The sequence below is a fragment of the Paroedura picta genome, chromosome 11, assembly GCF_049243985.1.
Source record: "Paroedura picta isolate Pp20150507F chromosome 11, Ppicta_v3.0, whole genome shotgun sequence".
NCBI classification, from domain to species: domain Eukaryota; kingdom Metazoa; phylum Chordata; class Lepidosauria; order Squamata; family Gekkonidae; genus Paroedura; species Paroedura picta.
The window spans coordinates 4,464,380-4,485,300 of NC_135379.1; the positions used below are offsets into that span (position 1 = coordinate 4,464,380).

Sequence of the window (20,921 nt, forward strand, 5' to 3'; positions counted from 1 at the left end):
GTATGTTGAATCATGCAAATGTACTTTGGTGAGGAAAAATCATGGGAAGACTTGTATGTTCAGCCAGGAATGGTTATTCTCTTTGATAGGAGAAATATTTTGTTAAAACATGTATTTAGAATTTAGATATAGATTAGATTGAGGGCGCTTAAAAAACAAACACCCCTCTTACTTTTGAGTATTGTTGAATTTTAAGGCAATAATGTTCAACAGTCAAATTCAGTTTGATTTCTTTAACTCTTCTAAATTCAGCAGCACCTATTATTATGAACACAGAACAAATGTTATTGAAATGCAAATTAACCTTAGTAAAAATAAGCTTGATTGAGAAGAAACGTGTCTGAGTTCTAATTGGGATTTGTTAAGGCTGTTTGAAAGGGCTCAGAGGAGCAGCCTAGTGAAGCTGGAAGCGAATCCGTGTTCTAAACGGGTAAGTGGTCTGCATGATCCAGAGGGTCTTATATACAATGCATCACGTTGTCTTCGCAAAGCTGAAAGCTGTCTCTTACAGACAAACGAGGGGGGAAATCACTTATGGGACATTTTAATGATTTGTTAATATTTTTTTTAGGCAACATTTAAAGGTTGGATAGACATCATGTATGATGCAGTAGATGCAGCTCCGGTAAGCCAATAAATTATTGTATTTTTCTGCTGATGGAAGAGGGATGATCTTTCAGGTTATTCTTCCCACTTGCTCCATAGGCAGGACTATGCAAATTAGCCAGCAGTGGGGAATGACATTCCAATTCTTGTGTTGTTTGCTCTGGAACTAGATTATTTTCCATATATTCTAAAACTTTTTTTTCTCTTATCTTCACCATGTGAGAGAGCCTACACTGAGGTCTCTCCCCACCCCAGATCCTGTCCCCTCCCAGCTCCACCTCCAAAGTCTCCAGGTATTTCCCAACCCTCAGTTGGCAACCCTAAATGGCTGCCATAAAATGGCTACCATACATGGCACTGCCAGTCACAATACGGTGGCTACAGCTTGCTTTCAGTCACACAGTGAAGATCCTTGTGCTGTGGGGGGGGGGGGGCAGCTTCTGCCAAAACAACAGTGTAACAAATTAGCCCAGCCAATCAGAGGTCTTACTGAGAAAAAGCTCCAGCTGGCCCCACCCACTACGAACACCGAGAGCACACCAGAAAAAGCGTTGGTGGGCACCATGGGATACACAGGTACCACCATGCTTGGGATCCTGATTTAGGCTGCTGAATGTTATCATGCTATTCTTATGCAACTAGCTTTCTTTTATGACTTGCTTTTAGCATATATAATTTTTACATTGCTTTTATGATTTCACTGTATGTTTTATTAAGAACTGACAAGTTACTACCTTGGCTCCGTTTCTATTTTAACTCCATTTTCCCCTCCTTTCTGCTTTATTTCAGGTCGGTGAAGAGCCTTGCTTTGAAAGAAATAAGTACGCCTACCTCTACTTTGTGGCCTTTATCATATTTGGATCTTTCTTCATGCTGAACCTCTTCATTGGAGTGGTTATTGAAAATTTTAACCAGCAAAGGAGAAAGATAAGTAGCATATGAGTTACAGTAATCTTTCAGTCATGCAGAGGTACAAGGGACATAAGTAATCTGCTTTGAGTCTCAGTGATGAAGGAAGACTCTAACATAAAGAAGAAATAATATAAATTCTGTATGTAGTAGAACACTTTAATAGCTTGGAGCTGTTAAGGTCCCTATATTAGGGAATGTAGACTTTGCCTTTCCAAAGATGTGCTCAAGGTGCTAGAAAGTAGAAATCATACAGTAGAAACATCAGGTGGGGCCCAAGATGTTGGTGGCAGTTGTTTGCTGGAGCAGTGTTCATTACCTTACTGAGTTGGCTGATTGGCAGTGATAAATCGAGAAGACTGTGTCTCAACCTCTGTGCTTGTCGATGAACTCCTTCAAGTGCAGATGGTCACCCAGGGCCCTGGATCACCACAGAATACTGTCATCTGTGTGGATCTGGGAGGACAAAGAGTCAGTCCTCTTATAAGCATGGGTTCCTTTCTTTAGTCCATACAAGTTTATGGTGTGAGAGATTGTTACTTGAGTTTGAAAATATAGATGCTCATTTAAGTGATTTTTAAATATTCTCCTTGTTTTAATCCATATTACTGAATGTGATGTTGTGCACCGTCCTGAGCTGGCTTGCCCAGAGGGCAATATATAAATTGAACAAATAATAAATAAGCATTGCATCCTACTGCAATGTGTAGGAGGATGAAAAGTCTGTTGTTGTTTTTTCATTTATGTTGGGATTTAAATTGTGCATTGTAAATAGCTTGCCTTTTCTTTTAAAATATCCTGCCAAGACCAATGTTGGAGGACTGGCTCTTCGTATCAAGAGTTCAGTTCTGAGAGGTTTTTCTTGATTCCTTACGGCCCAAAAAGATATGGTGGCATCTCTGTATCTGACATCTGGATGATTAAATGGCTAGTTTTAAAATGCCATGAGGGCTTTCAGAGCTGTGGAATGAAGCACTGTCCCCCACCCCCATGCCTTTTCAAGAGCTGAAACAGCTGGGGGTGTCATTTCAGTCCTGTAGACCTGGTCAATAATGGGCCCTAAATCAGCCATGTTGGACTTCAAAATGGTGGTAGCAGCCACATGTCAGACACAAGGACACTCTCAAATCTAGCTTAGCCTTTAATTAAAAGTCTATGAAATGCTCAGGGAAACTTGGGAAATAAGCGAGACTATTTGAAATCAGCTCCTATATTCTGAACCTTGTAAGCTCTTATATTCTGAACCTTCCACCCCACAAAAAGTTTCAGTACAATCAAATAATGGTTTGTGAACAGATTTATTGTAGTGTGTGAATACATAGCTTGGTTTCTTAGGTAGAAAGGTACATTGAAATGTTGTAGTACTGTTATTTCCTTATACCTAGGTGGAGAACTTATTTTTTTGTCAGAGGATCAGAAGAAATATTACAATGCAATGAAAAAACTTGGCAGCAAGAAACTACAAAAGCCTATTCCACGACCACGTGTAAGAGCATCACAAACAAGATAGCATTTACTTTACTACTGGTAGAATTAGCTATTAATTGGAAGAGAGCTTTCAAAAGTCAATTATTTCATGTAGAATAAATGTACCCTTTACTTGGAAATTCAAAATTGTTTATTCTAATAGGATTACTGTTTGTAAGATTATATGGGATCTATGCATATGGCCAGACTAGTACTGAAGAAAAGGAGTCTTTAAACATATGCTAATTTGGCCTCTTGTGGCGCAGAGTGGTAAGGCAGCAGACATGCAGTCTGAAGCTCTGCCCATGAGGCTGGGAGTTCAATCCCAGCAAACCCGCTCAAGGTTGACTCAGCCTTCCATCCTTCCGAGGTCAGTAAAATAAGTACCCGGCTTGCTGGGGGGTAAACGGTAATGACTGGGGAAGGCACTGGCAAACCACCCTGTATTGAGTCTGCCATGAAAACGCTGGAAGGCATCACCCCAAGGGTCAGACATGACCCGGTGCTTCCACAGGGGATACCTTTACCTTTACCTAATTTGGCTTGTTTTCACAAGAACCATTACAAATCAAAGGAATGACATTTATGTAGTCCTATTTGACATCAATAAATTTTAGTTGTGATTGTCTCAGAATGACCATTTATGCACTGGAGGTTTCATGCCAGGCTGCAGGCTGGAGTTTTAGTCATAGCAGGTTGCCCCACCTCTTCCTGCACCCACATGGGGGAATACTTGGCCTGGGGCACCTCATCCGCCTCCAATTTGTGCTCCTGCATGAGAGCTGGGGCACTGAAGTTCCCAGTGCATAAACGGTCAATGAGGGGCCATGGCATTGATTAACACAGTTCATCTTTGTGGCTTCTATCCAGTCCCACATGGTGCTGCACTGTCACAGGCTTGCCAAGGAGAGGAACTAGAAAGCTTTTTTCTAAGGACTTCATTCCCAGAAGTAGTACCCGTCCCATCCAGGAGGAATAGGGTGACTTTTCTGCCCCAAAGTCATATGATGGGGGAGGGGTTAGCACTCCTCCCTCAGTTCTGTTCTTGCTGCTGGTGAGAGAGGACATATCACAGTAAGCTGTGTTTTTACGTGAGCATTTATTTCCCTGAGGTGAATGTTTTGAATTGACTGGAATATGGCATTATTTTAAAAATGTCAAGTGTAGTGCCAAAATGGCACAAAATGGCGACCACACCAGCTGTCTTTTGTGCCTTGGTGAAGGCCACATAACAGGGGTGTTTCCAGCATGCAGAAAGATGACTCCCAAGATGAGAGATGGGAGAATGGAATGTTTGAAGACAGCTCTTTACAAAAAGACTATGTCAGCCTCTCACCAGGGCTGAATCTGCACTTACTTTATTTATTCCTGTTGAATTCAGATCGATTCCTGATTATTTTCCCCCGATTTGAAACAGATAGTGCTCTGCACTTGATTCGGGAAGGGCAGAGGATTTCTCATGCATGAACCAATTGCATGGATGTCAGTTTTTGCTTCTCAATAAGCCATAAAGGTTTATTATCACCTTCCTGGTTGCAATTATGTGAGCAAGTCTGGTATGGGAACAGATGATGCCATCCTGCAATCCACCTTTCACCCAGTCTTTCAGCAATAGGGTAGTCTTGAGGACTAGAACAGAATTCCTCCTCAAGATTGTGTCAAAGTTCCACATGTCACAGGTAAATCCCTGCCAGATTGTTTTCCTGCACCAACTTCTGATTTGGAGAGAGCCCTACACAGTTTAGACATGAGATGGGCATTACTCTTTTGTTTAGATTGAGTTAAAAACTTCAGAATAGTTAAAAACTGTAGGGAGCAGCCTCTATGTCCAGATGGATAATTTCCACCATTAGGTTGGCATACAATATGGCTAATGTACAGTGTCCTATACACATCTCAGCCCATTCCACAAGGTCACGGGCCTCTTTGTTGGTGTTTGCTGCTTGTTTGCCATTGGATGTCATCTGTAAGATGGCAACCTGACCCACTCCATCAACCTTTATGCAGCATTACTCCATGGACGTTGACTAAAATAAAATGGCTGCTGTGGTTAAAGTAGTGCTTCAGTCATTGTTCGGTTAAGGCTGCCCATATCCATCTCCTTGGTAAGTATTTCAACTTACTGTTCTCCCATGTAGGACTGCACAGAAGCCATAAAGATGAAAACATGGTTGCACTTAGTGTAACTGTTGTTTATCGAATGGTCTTCTGTGCTGGCACACAACCTTCCCTCCTTCCCCGCTGTGGGCTTACCTTATCCTACCATGACTTACCTGCTTCAGGCAGTGGGAGGAGAACAGAGATGAGAGTGCTTGCCCTTCCCACATCACATGACAGGAAAAGCTATCCTCCCAAGGGATGGGAGTGGTGATCACTCTTGGGAATTAATTATTTGTAAAGCTCTCTAGCTCCTCTCCCATGTGTGCCTGCATAGAAGACCACTCAGTGAACAATTACAGGTAAGTACAAAAAGTCTCAGTCACCCTAGATGCCTCAGGGAAAAATAATTAGAAATTAGACAACTTGATTGTTACTTTTGCATTGCTTTGGAATCTCTCAATAATACTAATGCTTGTTTTGTTCATTTCCTCATTACAGAATGTGTACCAAAGATATATTTTTGACTTAATAAATAGGAAATCATTTGATATTTTCATTTTAAGTCTCATTTTCCTAAATGTGGTGGTCATGGCAGTGGAACATGAAGGCCAAAGAGATGACATAACGGAACTTCTTTTAAACTTAAATCGAGTCTTCGTTGCCATCTTTACTGGAGAATGTCTAATGAAAATTTTTGCTTTGCGTCATTACTACTTCAAAAATGCCTGGAACATATTCGATTTTGTTGTTGTGATTCTTTCAATAGCTAGTAAGTAAAAAAATATATTGTTTGGTCATTATTTCATATAAAATAATACTGTAGTTAAATATAAGAGTAGGGGTTCCCCCCCCCCTTAGATGAGGCATCAAAAAAAGGGGTCATCTTATTTTCACATACAAGTTACATATGTCCAATATTTAAAATCTTTTGAAAAAGAAATTTAGGGGGCTTGTTTTACATTTCTTACATTCCAGTTCATCTTCCTTGCAAGTATCCACAGTGACAATGAACTGATCCTACTACTATTCAAATACTAGACAATGTTGGCAGTTTCAAACTTGTAATATTTTCCCTAGGAGTTGTATGAGACATTTGTATTTGATAGATTTGTAAATAGGGTGACAGTGAGGATAAAACCACACATTTATATAATAATTCAAATTTAAAAGCAAGTTATGAATTCACTGGGTTTAACTTCACAGAATTTAAACCGCACTTGCTTTTTTATATATAACCCAATATTTCAATCCCATTTATTATTTATTATTGAGAGATAAAATGTTCTTGGGATATTTCTTAAATTATTTTACTGAGTGTTAGGCTAAATAAACATGCTAAATCAGATTGTGCTTTATTTAGAGCAGCGGTTCTCAATGTTTCCTTCACCGCAACCCCAACTTCGGCAGCGGCTGGTGAGATGGTGGCAGCAGTGTGCACGCATGCAGCGCACACACATGAGTGGCATGTGTGTGTGCACGCGCATGCGCACAATCGAGGCAGCATGGAGGCAGCCATTGCCATGGCTCTGCTGCCTCTGCTCACCTCCACCAGGCTCTGCCGCCACTACCACCCGCCGCCACCTGCTGCCGACCACAGGGAAGGGGCCCGACCCCAAGGTTGATAACCACTGATTTAGAAGAAGATTTGGTTCTTATATGCTGCTTTTCTCTACCCGAAGGAGTCTCCAAGCGGCTTACAGTCGCCTTCCCTTTCCTCTCCCCACAACAGACACCCTGTGAGGGAGGTGAGGCTGAGAGAGCCCTGATATTACTGAAGAAGAAGAAGAGTTGGTTCTTATATGCTGCTTTTCTCTACCCGAAGGAGGCTCCAAGTGGCTTCCAGTCGCCTTGCCTTTCCTCTCCCCACAACAGACACCCTGTGAGGGAGGGAAGGCTGAGAGAGCCCTGAGATTACTAAAGAAGAAGAAGAGTTGGTTCACTCAGCAAACTTTCATGCTAGAGTTAGGATTAGAAACTGGGGGCCATTCCGCACTCGTTCAAAATTGCACAATGGTTGCAAATTGAAATCGCTACTGATTTGCTGTTATGCACAATGTCGTTGACGATCTGCAACACTCCTGAAACTGATCCGCAAAAAGCGCTACATTGTAGTGCTTTCAGGGAAATCCCAAAAAGTGGATTCACCCTCTGGAAAACGCTACACTCTTGCAACCAATCTGCAACACTAGCAGGAAAGTTCTGTCTGTCACCATTGTTGCGGTTTCTGCAAAGTCCCTCCCCCTGGCTCTCTCCTCTGATCTTCCGGCGAAGCGATAGCCATTTTTTTTTCTCTGAGCGAGCGGAGATCAACGTACCGGTGAGCCTTCGTTTACCCAGCAAGGCTTCCCTGGCTGCAGTCCCTCCCCAGAGCTGTTTTAAGTCACCAATCACCAAGCAGCACACAGCCCCATTTGCTGGTTTATTTTCCCTTTATTTTTCACTCTATTTTCAGCCGAAAATCATGCCCGTGCGGGGGGGGGGTTCACTTGGGGGGAGTGTGGCAACGATGAAACGGCAGCTCGAACTCCACCTGCTAGCTACATGGGTCTCTCGTTGCAACGAATCAACGCAGATTCGTTGCAAAGTGTGTGTGTTTTTTTTAAACCCTCCTTAAAGGGAAAGGGGCTTTTCGGGAGCATGATAACGGCCGCCCATTGGCTGCTTGATGGCCAGGGGTGGGACAAAGCTCCACGATATCACTTCCTGGCCAGCGATTTTTGCCGAGACCGGAAAGCAGTGGGAAATGATAGAAACGCAACTGTATTCCACTGTATAGGCAGGTATGCATAACAATGAATTCCACTATTTAAAATGTGTTTTTTCGTTCCGCAACCTATTTGCTACATAGATCCTGGTGCGGAATGGCCCTGGGTCTCCCAGATCGTGATGTGCACCCAGGCAATGGCAAACCACTTCTGAAAGTCTCTTGCCCGGAAAACCCTACAGGGCCACCATAAGTCAGCTTGATGGTACTCTCTCCCCCCCACTCTCAGATCGTAGTGTATCCTAAGCAGTACACCCATAGTGCTGTCTCACACCAGCACAGTTGTCAGGAACTGGTCCAAGAAAAAACTGCATATTCTTTGTCAGCATCGCTGTCATTCAAGATAATGGGTCACATGCGCCTCACACAAAAAATGCAAACACAAAGTAAAGGGGTGGTAGCACGCTGGATCTGTCCCCTTTTTCTTTCCGACCTGCTAATGCATGTGCATTCATCTCAAACTTTAAAAAAAAGAAAAAGCTTACATATAACAAGGAGGTATGGATTTCCATTCACTAGCCCACTGTGTACCCAAACAGCATAATCCGAATGGTAATTCCAAAGGTTACATCAGTATTTGCATTTTGGCAGAGACTCTAAAGGGGCATTCATACATACATGATTTTAGCAGATTCCAAGGACAGGATTAAATATTTAATTTCATTTTAGCCTGCACTGGAAATCCCCTTCCCTTGTGAATGGATTTTTCAAAAGACATGTTTTCCTTTTGAACAGCTTTGGCAGTCTCATCACTGGCCCAGGTGTTCCCACCTACTCTCCTGAGAATCATTCGGGTGGCCCGGATCAGCAGACTGCTGAGGCTGGTAAGAGGGGCCCGAGGACTCCAAACCCTTCTGTTTGCATTACTGATGTCCCTTCCTGCCCTTGCCAACATTGGGCTCCTCCTTTTCCTGGTCATGTTTATTTATGCTATTTTTGGTATGACCAGCTTTGCCTGCGCCCCATTTGAAAACGGGATCGATGAAATTTTCAATTTCCAAACTTTTACCAGCAGCATGCTTTGCCTCTTCCAAATAACCACGTCTGCCGGCTGGGATGGCTTGCTCGAGCCGATGCTCAAGAATGAGAACCACACGTGTGCTCACAATTTAAACCCCTCAAAGCCCGGTGACCCCTGTGTAAACTCAGCAGTGGCTACAGCTTATTTTATAAGCTACATCATTATATCCTTCCTCATTGTAGTCAACATGTACGTTGCTGTGATCATAGAGAATTTTAACGTGGCCACTGAAGAAAGCACAGAGCCTCTTGGTGATTATGATTTTGAAGTTTTTTATGAGACTTGGGCAAAGTTTGATCCTCGGGCGACTCAGTTCATCACGTACTCGGCCCTTTCAGACTTCGCCAATTCTCTGGAAGAACCTTTGCGCATCCCCAAGCCCAACAAAGTACAGCTGCTTGGGATGGACCTTCCTATGGTGAATGGCAATAAAATCCACTGCCTGGATGTTCTGCTTGCTTTTACCAAAAGGGTGTTGGGGCAGTCGGGGGAGATGGACTCCCTCGAAGCCCAGATAGAGTCCAAGTACATGAAAGGCAATCCGCAGAAGACCTACTATGAACCCATTGTCACAACTCCCAGGCGGAAGGAGGAGGAATGTGCCATCCTTATCCAGAGGGCTTTCCGGGCCTATCAGCTGCAAAAAGCCCGGGATGAGTCTTCTGTGAGCATCCCATTGACAGACATGATCCAAGAGGAAGATGCCTATGAGTTCAGGCTGCATGGAAGTGAAGGCAGTCTGCTAGAGAAATGCCAGAGCCCTTCTTCTGTCTCTATTCCTCCATCTTACAGTAATGTCACGGGCACCATTGATGGCATTCCTCAAGTGAAGGTCACAGAGAGCAGTGATGACAAAGAGTGATTTACAGATCACAGTCTCTTTTGGCACAATATCGTTTTCCAGGGGATGTAATACTGCGACAAAACTTCTGTCATTTAGATACCTTTATTAAAGTGCTTCCCTTACCAGCTTTTCCACTGGCATCTCCTCTGAAAGCTTATCAGGAGGAGGGCAAATTGCTACCAGTGGGCCACCAAAAACATTTGAAAGGGAAAAGGCATGTAATTTTTCTTCTATTGACTGGTAGGGTCTTTAGCATAATACTTATGGCAGCCTGTATTTATTAACTCTGGGAAAGGGTTGAAAGTTGGGAAATTAGCTTTGGGGGACTTTGGGCTGGGGTAGGGATGCATCTTTGCTCGAAATCTCTCAGGTCACCATTTCAAAATGTGCTGTGGTCAGAGATCATGTTGCAGCCTGAGGAGGGTCAGTAGCAAGGGAAGATGTGGGAGGGAAGAGGCTTGTATAGTCAGGCTGACACCACCAACTGGGGTAACCCCTCCCTCTAAATTCAAATGCATTTTTGTAGAGTATGTGTCTGGGTTGTCTCTTCCAGAGTATGAACTTTTAAAATATCTGTGTGTGGAATTAATCTTTATATAACACACTAGTTACATTGTGTGGCATAAGTAGCTCCTGTAAAACAGTGGGAAATAATAGTTATGTCTACCTATAAGAAGAAATAGAGCAAACGGGATTACTTGGGTCAGTGTGATCATGTACAAATATATACCTAAGTCACCAAACAAATCCATCTGCTTCATGTATGTTATAAGGAGGATGGCAGTTCACAAACTATCGCTCTTAAATAAAATCATTGGATTCTCAGGTTTTGGATGGTGTTCTCATTATATTCTCATTGAAACTGGGACTTTGCAATAAGGACTTCAGGGCAGGTGGGGGGAATGACACACCAGCAATTGCTTTTGCATTCTCCAACCAAGAGACTATCCTCCCTACCCAGCCTTGGCCTGATGTTGGAGCCCACCAGCTGGAAGTAGCAAAGTTCGGAGCAACTCTCTCTTTCGCACACAGCAGGAGGATGTCCTCGGTCACTTCTGCAGTCTCACCCTTGGTAGCTTTGGGAGAGCTATGTGCTCCAACATTGGACTTGCCCGGCAAGAATACTTTTCCTGCCTGGCAGAGTGGTGGTTAAAAGCAGCAGCTTCCAAGCCACCTGGAGAGCACAGCTTTCTCTACACTCTGCCGTTTTGGCACTTGAATCGGGGTGGAGTGAAGCATTTAAGCCCCCCAAATATGTTCAGTTGAATATGGGTGTCAATTTGCATGGCAGTAGTCCTGGTTCTGCATCCCCAAATTGGCTAATAGGCTTTTTTTTTGGTGGGTGGTGGTGGTGGTGAATAGGAGTAAAATGTATCGGAAGTAAACACTAGAAGAGGTCTGCACTAGTCAGGCGCCTTTAGGTGGCAGTGTCTTCTTGGATTTGCAGGATTAAGGGCTTGTTGTAGGCCAACTTTCCACATTCTCACCTGAAGAATTTATGAGGGATCAAAGACCTCATTACTGCCATAGCCACCACTAATTGGAATAGAGGACTAATTATTATAACCCATATAATACATAAAATTTGGAAAATCTCAGAAAGGGAAATTTCCCTCACCTAATATTCTGAAGTCCTTGCTGTTTCCCCAGCTATTTTACCCATACAGTTACAGGGGTTATTTGCGCTACAAGCCAGAGTTGTTTTTATACCACTTGGCTATAGAAGTTAAGAGCGATGGAAAACCGGGTTTGATTCTCCACCCCTGTTCCACATGCAGCCATCTGAATGACCTTGGGTCACTCACAGTTCCCTCAGAGCTCTCTCAGCCTCACCTACTGGATAGCAGGTACACTGTTGGACTGAAGAAGAAGATCTGATTTTTATACCCTGCTTTTCACTATCTGAAGGAGTCTCAAAGTGGCTTCCAATTCCCTTCCTCTCCCCACAACAAACACCCTGAGAGGTAGATAGGGCTGGGAGAGTTCTGACTGGACTGCTCTGAGAGAACATCTCTAAAAGGACTGGGACTGACTGGCTGCATGGGGAGGAGTTGGGGAATCAAACCCAGCTGACCAGGGGGCAATCTGCACTTTGCTTTTTATGCACGGTTACCTCAAATTAAAAAAAAAACTCATGTACACTTCACTTGATTTCCATTTTGATATTTAGCACTTTAAATATTCCTTCTGCAACATCCGTGATCGATCCACGGTGACACTACCATTCCCCCACAATATCCAGGAGTGGATATAACTTGCTACATTTGAGAAAACTACTCCAAAAGCTCCAGTATTAAGTATAGATCTCTGCGTTTTGCCTGATTAACTTCCTCCACCTCCTCCACGCCTCCAACACTGACGTAGTGCGGTACTCTGTCACTGATTGGTCAGGATGTCAGTTCAAAAACTGCCTGGTTCCCAGTTGCCATTCCCTCGCATGATTTATATTTGCCCTCATTTTTAAGTGACTATGCTTTTGTCCAAAAGTTTACATTTCTATGTGCCAAAATTTGCATTTTGGATTGTCTTTCCACCCTCATTCTGCCCCCCCCCCCGCCCTTGCTTGTTCCGGAAAAGAAAAATAAACAAGCAGCCTCATGCTCCATTCCCCCCACCCTGCTTGCTTTGGCTGTAGAGTCAGGAGTCAAATGGCAGGAAATAAATCCCTCTCCAGCCTTGTGCTCCTTCAATGGCGGCTGGAGCTTCGTGACCACAGCTCCCCTCCCACCTCTTAGCTTCCCCTATCAAGCAGGAAGGTGAGATCAGCCAGACAATTAAGTAGAACTCAACATCTGTTTCAATTCGGGAAAAACAAAGATGGAATTCAGCAGGATTGACAATGGGGGAAAAAAAGGAAGTGCAGAACCAGCCTGGATTAGAAGCTGCTGCTTTTAACCACCACACCAAGTTGGCTAAGCAAGCTGGCTCGCCATGTGTGCAAATGAGATCTTGGGGGACTGCAAGCCAAATATGAGCAGGCAGCTTGATGCGGCAGTAAAGAAGGCAAATGCAATCTTGGGCTGTGTCAACAGAGGCATCAGATTGAAGTCACAAGATGTCCAAGACCTGCTGTATACCACATGGGTCTGGCCCCACCTGGAGTCCTATGTGCAGTTCTGGAGGCCTCATCTCAAAGGATGTGGACATAATGGAAAGGGGGCAGAGGAGAGCGACGAGGATGATCCCGAGGGACTTGGGAATGTTCCGCCTGGAGAAGAGGAGGTGGAGAGGGAACAGGACAGCTCTCTTGAAGTCTTTGAAAGGTTGTCACTTGGAGGTCAGGGAGTGGTTCCTGTTGGCAGCAGAGGAGAAGACCTGCAATCATGGGTTTAAACTACGTGTAGAATGATACCTAGATATAAAGGAAAATAATTTCACAGTCTGAGTAGTTCAGCAGTGGAATGGGCTGCCTAAGGAGGTGGTGAGCTCCCCTTCCCTGGTGGTTTTCAAGCAGCGACTGGATACAAGCATCTCATGGATGCTTGAGGCCGATCATGCACTGAGCAGGGGATCGGACTAGAAGGCCAGTATGGCCCCTTCCAACTAGGATTTTTTGATTGAGAAAGCCTTTGCTATTCATGGTGGGAACCCAATTGGCCTCTGCTCAAACGGTTCACCCATTTCTAGTAAGGCAGCTTTGGAGCTCCTTCCTTAGTTTTGATGTTTCATTGTCTACATTGAGAATGTAAGCAGAGAACGTGCCCTGTAAATAATTCAACTCCTCAAAGATGCTCTAGGAGAAAGAAGAAGCTTGCGAAAGAGAGGGCATCTTCTATTCAAAAGCCATTTAGCTTTGATAATGACTAGCCAGGAAATGGAATTAGCTACTTTTACTATGAGGGCACATCAGACATTTAACTTTGACTGGTCAAAACAATCCGGACCGCTACAAAATCATGAGATTTACAGCACAAGCTTCATAAAAGACAGCTTGCCAAGGGAGACTATGGGGAGGTTCATGCCGCACACAGGGCAGCCTCTGCAACCCCCTCACCAAACACAGTAGCTGCTTGAAAGGAATTTTGCCTCTGTTCACAGGCAGCCCTAAACATTACCGAAACACCACTCCACCCCCCGAAAAAAATGAGAGCCCGTATATCAGTGTAGTCCTGGTGACAGATGAGTTCCCCCTACTCTACAGATATCAAATCATTCCATTTAGTGCTTCTTTTAAATGCAATTCATGTCCAGCAGCTTGTTTTTAATATTGTAAAGAAAGACATATGCTATCAAGTCGCCACAAAGTCTGGGGAAAACCCATCTACGGCCTGTTCCGGGCAAGGGAGACGAAGAAGGTTGGAGTTTATATCCTGCTTTTGACTACCTGAAGGAGTATCAAAGCAGCTTAAAATCACCTTCCCTTCCTCTCCCCACAACAAACACCCTGTGAGGTAGGTGGAGCTGAGAGAGCTCTGGCAGAACTGCTCTGTGAGAACAGCTCTAGCAGAACTGTGACTAGCCCAAGATCACTCAGCTAGCTGCATGTGGAGGGGCAAGGAATCAACCCCCACTCTCAAGATTAGAGTTTGCTGCTCTTTAACCACTACACCATGCTGGCTCTTGAGTAAGGACAGTTCTAAGTGGAAGCCGTGAGACTTGCGGAATCTGCTTTCGAAAGGGTGCTTGAGGGATTTTATCAGCACATGATGATTATGCACCGGTTTACCATCTCTATAAAAGTATTCCCAGCGTTGTAGAGGCTTTTCCCCGCCTGTGATGCTTTGCACTTGTCAGAGTCTGAGTGACTTTTGCTTAGGCAGGTGTCGAGCAAATTACCCCGTATCATTTCACCGTGCATTAGGCCATTAAGGAGCAGAAGATTTCCTTCGTAACCAAATGGGCTCACTGTGGATTTATACGTGCCTTTTCCTGCTAGGCTCTATGTCTAGCTCCTGTCATCTTGGACTTTGAAGAGTTACCATTATAGTCAGATGTGTCCTTTTTGAAAGGAAGTTGTTGGGGGAGCGTATGCAAATTCTTGACACAAGGGATTAAGGCATTAAAATCACATACACAAACACACAGGGTCACTCCAGAGCCCCAGAGGGGTTAGTCCAGTTACAGGGGATTTACTTATATCTATATATATATTAAAGGTGCCACCAGAAGTCCTCCCCCTGTGCCCCCCCCCAAGCACCGAAAATACAGAGCATCCCTGCCCCAGACAGAGTATTCCATCTTTACCATGTGGCCAATAGCCACTCATGGACCTCTGCTCTAGGTGTTTATCCAAACTGGTAAGAATCTAAGAGAAGCCATGTTGGATCAGGCCAATGGTGCATCCAGCCCAACATTCTGTGCCACACAGTGGCCAAAACCCAGGGGCCATCAGGAGGTCCACCAGCAAGGCCAGAACAGCAGACGCTCTCCCGCTTTGCCCTCCCAAGCACCAAGATACAAAAGAAACCATGCTGGATCAGACCAGACAAAGTGTTCCATCTGTATCTTGCGGCTTGTAGCCACTCATAGATAAGTCACTCATAGACCTCTGCTCCAGATCCCCCCTCGAAGCTGCCTGTGCTTGCAGCCACCACCCCTGATTGCCGCAGTGAGTTCTGCGTGTTATTTCCCCCAGGAAGCTGCCCTTGAGGAAACCCTGCCCTAAATTTTAAACCTAGCATGTTGCTTTTTTAAAGGCCCCAGTTGTACGAGAACTCCATGGCTTCTTTCGTGGGAGTTTTGCCGTAAATCAGCTGACATAAAGGTAATGTGTTCTTTGCAAGCTGTAAGCATATACAATCCTGAAAGGTTTCCCACCCTTAAGAATGAATTCATCTCTCAGATGCCCATTATCATCCATTCGGTATTTGTCCACTTCGATTAAGATGCTCTCCATGCCAGAGCCATCCCCAAGGGGCCAGCTTAGCCTTTTAGCACCATTTCGCCACACTTGCATTCTATAAACTTCCGTCCAAAGTTCCTTATTCTACTACAGAAGGCATTGAGAAAAGGGGTGAGGGGTGGGGAGAGCTGCCATCCCTCTGCTCTTCAAGGATTTGCATTGGCTTTTGAAGCTTCCTATCTCAGAAAGAGGGTTTCCTGGGAGGGCCCAGGCTAGCCTGATCTCATCAGATCTCAGAAACAAAGCAGGGTCAGCCCTGGTTAGTACATGTATTCAGGGTCCTACATGGTGTGTTATGCGTACAGTGTATGTGTTATGGGCACTGCACTTCCAAGGGGCCCACACTGTGGCTCCCCTCCCCCCCTCTGTGGATCAGGGCTGTAGCCTCTCTCCTTCCCCCTTTCCCCTCTTTAAGGACACTGGAAGTGACACTTTTTTCTATTATGGGTGGCCCCTCTGCTCCCAGCCTGGGTGCTCCTGCTGCAATTGTACTCTGATAGGGCCCCACAAATGTTTAAACTAGCTCTGTTGCTATGGGCCTCACAAATCCTTAAACCAGTCCTGCATGGATCGAAAGGCACCAAGGAAGTCTTTCGATGCTAGGTAGAGGCGAGCAATGGCAAACCACTTTCGAATGTCTCTCGCCTTGGTCTTCATGGTTTCTGCGCGATCACGCCTGGGATCTGTGGCTTCACAGAGCCTGCCGTGGAAGAACTCGCAAGTTATATATATAAAACTCTAGAAGCGCCCAAGAGTGCTCACCCCGTCCCTCACAAAGGTTGGCTTTCCCACCCAAATTCACATGATGTGGGAGGGGTTAACAGTCTCCCCTCAGTTCTCCTTCCTGCCACTGGGACAGGCCACTCAATCCATCAGCAGCAACCCACTGTGGGGAAGGAGGGAGGGTTGTGTAACTGCACAGAAGACCACTCGATGAACAACAGATACAGATAAGTGCAACCCTGCTTTTTCATCTTCGTGGTTCCTGTGCAGTCACACCTGGGATCTATGTCTTCACAGAACCTGCCACAGTTTCTAAGTAAGATCCAATTCTGTAGTACAAAGTATCTTATCAGTGACCTGGTCTACAGACAGAGGAACTTTAGCCACTTCTTGCTGAAGCATATAGTCTGTTCCACGACAGGCCTGATCTGTCCTCGCTTTTGCGCCGAGTCGCAATCACTCAAGACTGTGAATGCAGCCGAGGCCAGCTATTTTGTCAAAATAGCCCCGCAGATACAGGAAAATCAGTAGAAATTTTCTCCAGACTTCTTCCGATCTGCCCCGGATTCAAAGACTGGCTTGCGTGATTTCTTCTTTCCAAGTCCAAGATTTCCAGGGATAATTTATTTACCCAGTTGGGCAATCAATGCATGCTCAGGCACTTGTCCAATCTCATTGCCTGATTACAATCACTTCCCTGCATCTGACGCAGACCAATTATCAGCCAGTTGTCATCGCTCCCAAACTCTTGGTTCTTCATCATCCAGGCAAAATAATCCCACATACAAATGTGAGCCGCTGCAAGATGGAACCCAGTAGAAAGCTCCACCAATTCTCAGCCAGCCTTGAGTGATTCCCCTCAGAGGAGGAGTGGGGAATCAAACCCAGTTCTCCAGATTAGAGGCTGCCACTCTTAACCATGACACCAAGCTGACAACAGCACCTCAATGTCTCTTGCTTTGAAAACCCTGCAGGTCGGCTGCAACTTAATGGCACTATGATGTCTGTCTAACATCAGGCACTTTCACACACGCACTTTCAATAGCACTTTCAATCCTTTCTCAATTGCACTTTCGATCCACTTCCAATTGCACTCAGCAACTGGGTTTTACTGTGTGAAGTGGCAAAATCCACTAGCAGATGGTCGCTGACTTGAAACTGCATTATTTAGCAAGTCTGTGAAAGAGCACTGGATGCCATTCCCCAGGTGGGACCTGGAGATCCCCCAGTTTTACAGCTCATCTGCAAGTGACAAAGCTCAGTTCCTCTAGAGAGAAGAGCTACTTTGGAGGGTGAACTCCATAGCATTAGACTCCACTGAGGTCCTTCCCCTCCCCAAATCCCACCCGATCCTGGGTCTATCCCAAAGTCTCCAGGTCCTTCCCAGCCCAGAGCTGGCAACTCTTAGAAAGCTCCCATCTCCAATCAGGGAGCAGTGAAGAAGGTGGGGAGGCGGACCTGCACAAGGCCCTGACAGGCAGAGAGTGAATCGAGTTTATGTCACGGCATCAGCTGATTGATCTCAACAGGCAGCTTTTTCTCGGTGCTCTTAATTTAAAATAATAGGATGTCAACGGGGTGATGCCAAATGGCTGAGTAAATCACTCTGAATGCAGCTGGCAGTTCGTTTGACAGCACGGACGAGGCTCCTCCAGGGCCTTCCTGCCCTTTCAGAACAATTTGTCCCATGATGGTATGCCTGTTATCCCTGTGAAGGCAGTGTGGGTTAGTGGGTAGAGGGCTGGACACTGTGCTGTGAAGAACAAGGTTCAAACAAGCCCTGTTTGTGGATGCCCTCCAGGCCTCACCAAGTTCACTTGTTAGAACGTATAAGATCAGTAGTGGACATGATTCAACAACAACTATGAACAGTTGATCAGTTAAGCTGCTAGGACTCTCTCTCCCCCCACTCTTTTCCTCTTTATAAAATTGTTTCAATTCTCAATGAAGCTATTTCTTCTTTAAGCAGCTGGCACTGGGCAAGAGCATCACTGTCCCAGGCAGTGTGGTCCATCCATATCTTGTGGCTCCTAGCCACCAATGGACCTCCGCTCCATGTGCTCATCCAAACCCCTCTTGATGCTGTCCATGCTTGTAGCCACCACCGCTTCTTGTGGCGGTGAACAATGCTCTTTTCTGATCAATAAAGGCAACCTCCCCCATGAATTTTGCCTTCCTGTTTTGTGTTTTTGTTCCAAAACACAACAATAAGTATTCCCAGCCACCAAAGAGACCCTCATTTCTGCAAGGCTAGAATAATGTTTCCGAGGAAGAGCCAAAGCTTGTAGCCACCACCGCTTCTTGTGGCGGTGAACAATGCTCCTTTCTGATCAATAAAGGCAACCTCCCCCATGAATTTTGCCTTCCTGTTTTGCGTTTTTGTTCCAAAACACAACAATGAGTATTCCCAGCCACCAAAGAGACCCTCATTTCTGCAAGGCTAGAATAATGTTTCCGAGGAAGAGCCAAAGTGGAGCCTTCCCATCTCTGCTTACTCGGGTTACATCAGTCCCCAGGAGATCCCACACAACTGCATTAGCCACTTTCGAGATCTAAACAAACACACACTCACTCCTCCTTTGCCTCCCTCCCTTCTTCCTCAGGCCACCCAGCCCTTTTGCAATCCACGTTGCCCATGCGACTAACACCCTCTCTGACCCTCTCTGATCTAATGAACTTCGGTGGATCAGAGGTGAAATTGCCCACAAGAGAAATGGGCCAAAGTGGTTCATGAGTCGGATTTCCTCGGCCCTTCTGGGAGACACGGAGGAAGTTTGGACTTAATGCCGCATAATCTGGAGATTTCATCTGAGAAAGCAACAGGGGAGGAAATGTAAGTATCTCTTTTTTTCTTCATTTATAATTGTTTCTCCCAGAAGGAAGAGTTGGGCAGGTGAGCCGCAATTAATGACCTTTAGCCATCCTGGTAGACTGTCAATAATCGAAGCGAGAACTCTCAGCCAACACTGGAGAAATTCTTCGTGAGAGAACAGAATTGGGGGGGAGCCTTCTTTCGCTCCCCAATAAGATTTTCATTTTGCATTGAGAAAAAGAGACTCAAATGAATTTTGCTGGGGGAGTCACGTCTACGATGCCCAGTGAAATTAGGCACAGATGGAAACCAAGAAGAACGCACAGGTTGCTTCCCAGCTGGAAAAGGCTTCTAATGTGGGGGGCTGGATAATGACTTTAATTGATGGGTCGCTGGAGTCAGGCAGCCCCAAAGCCACAGGGCTGTTGTAAGGATGGACTCCACCAATCTGGAAAACATGATTCGCTTGGACTTTTACTCACAATGAAAGATATTCAGGAGCCGAAAGATGGGGCAGTGGGGGAGGGAGGGAGAGAATTTCCCTTAAACTTGTCTGTTTTGTAAAATATCGCGAAATCTTAATCACACCTTTATGCCATTAAGTAGCGTGAAGCTTTGGCTCAGGACTGCTTCCTTGGACTTTGAATGGACTTTGAGGAAAAGAGAGATGTTTGCATGTTCTCCAGCTGCCTAATACCTTTTCTGGGAAAAGGGAACCCAAAGCTAGACTCAGGATTCCAAATGAGCGTTCAACCTAATTTACCTATTGGCATAATGGCTCTTGCCATTTCTTTTTCATGCCCTTGTCTAGTAAGTCCCAATACCGAATGTTTTATTTCCACTTCCTTTATCAGACAGCACCTGTGATGACCCCAAGATGTTCTCTGTAGGTGGATATAGCCAGCCCGTGTCTCATCAGTGGACATACAGACTTGGGTGTGTTTTGTTCCAATCTGTGTTATTTTGCAGTTTCATACACCAAGTCTCGTTCACCGTTTTGTGATGCAGTCACCCGTTATGAGCTTTCGTGCTGTTTATTTGGGAAGGTGATATTGTGAAGAAGATGAGTTGGGTTTTATACCCTGTTTGTCGCTTTCTGAAGGAGTCTCAAAGCAGCTTCCAATCGCCTTCCCTTCCTCTCCCCTCAATGGATACCCTGTGAGGCAGGTGAGGCTGAGAGAGCTCTGAGAGGACTATTCTGTGAGAACAGTTCTAACAGGACTGTGACTAGCCCATGGTCATTCTGCTGGCTTGGGTGTGGAGGAGCAGGGAATTGAACCTCATTCTCCAGATTAAAAGTTATCACTCTTCGCCACTACACCAAGGTGGCTCTCATTTGATGATAATGAAAACATGGCTTTCTCACTGGTAGTAGGTTTTTATACCCTACTTTTTAGTACTTGAAGGAGTCTCATAGCAGCTTACAGTAGCCATCCCTTCCTCTCTCCACAACAGGCATTCTGTGAGTCAGGTGGGGTTGAGAGAGCTCTGAGAGAACTGGGAATGGTCCAAGGTCACCCAGCAGGTCTCATGTGCCCAAAGCCGTTGATAGTCCCTTCCCCTTCCTCTCCCCATAACAGACACCCTGTGATGGAGGTGGGGCTGAGAGAGTTCTGAGAGAACTGGAACTAGCCCATGGTCATCCAGCAGGCCTTGTGGGACTCAAATTGGCTTACAGATTGGCTTCCTTTCCTGAGTGACCATGACTGGCCCAAGGTCACCCAGCTAGCTGCCTGTGGATGAGTGGGGAATGCACCCTGCTTCTCCAGATTGGAGTCCTCCGCTCTTGACTACTACATCCCAATAGTGACTCCGTCTTCATTACATATCAAC

The 20,921-nt window shown here is 45.3% G+C and overlaps 2 protein-coding genes across 9 annotated transcripts in view; both read left to right on the top strand.

Annotated features, from left to right (window-relative positions):
• Positions 1-10,497, top strand: part of LOC143820829 (sodium channel protein type 5 subunit alpha-like) — a 49,137-nt gene extending 38,640 nt beyond the window's left edge. For 6 of the 8 annotated variants that reach the window (XM_077304126.1, XM_077304125.1, XM_077304127.1 and 3 more), the window contains 5 exons: positions 572-625; positions 1,396-1,537; positions 2,901-3,001; positions 5,581-5,851; positions 8,582-10,497. In XM_077304126.1, the coding sequence (XP_077160241.1) occupies positions 572-625; positions 1,396-1,537; positions 2,901-3,001; positions 5,581-5,851; positions 8,582-9,729 (1,716 nt within the window). In that variant the 3' untranslated portion in view covers positions 9,730-10,497. Of the gene's footprint in view, positions 1-571; positions 626-1,395; positions 1,538-2,900; positions 3,002-5,580; positions 5,852-8,581 lie in introns of those variants that run through there. The other 2 variants (XM_077304128.1, XM_077304129.1) reach the window with 2 other exon arrangements.
• An 8,404-nt stretch (positions 10,498-18,901) lies between these two features.
• Positions 18,902-20,921, top strand: part of LOC143820526 (sodium channel protein type 5 subunit alpha-like) — a 44,132-nt gene continuing 42,112 nt past the window's right edge. Inside the window, exon 1 of the mRNA XM_077303470.1 lies at positions 18,902-19,109. The gene's annotated coding sequence lies outside the window, so the exon portion shown is untranslated. The remainder of the gene's footprint in view (positions 19,110-20,921) is intronic.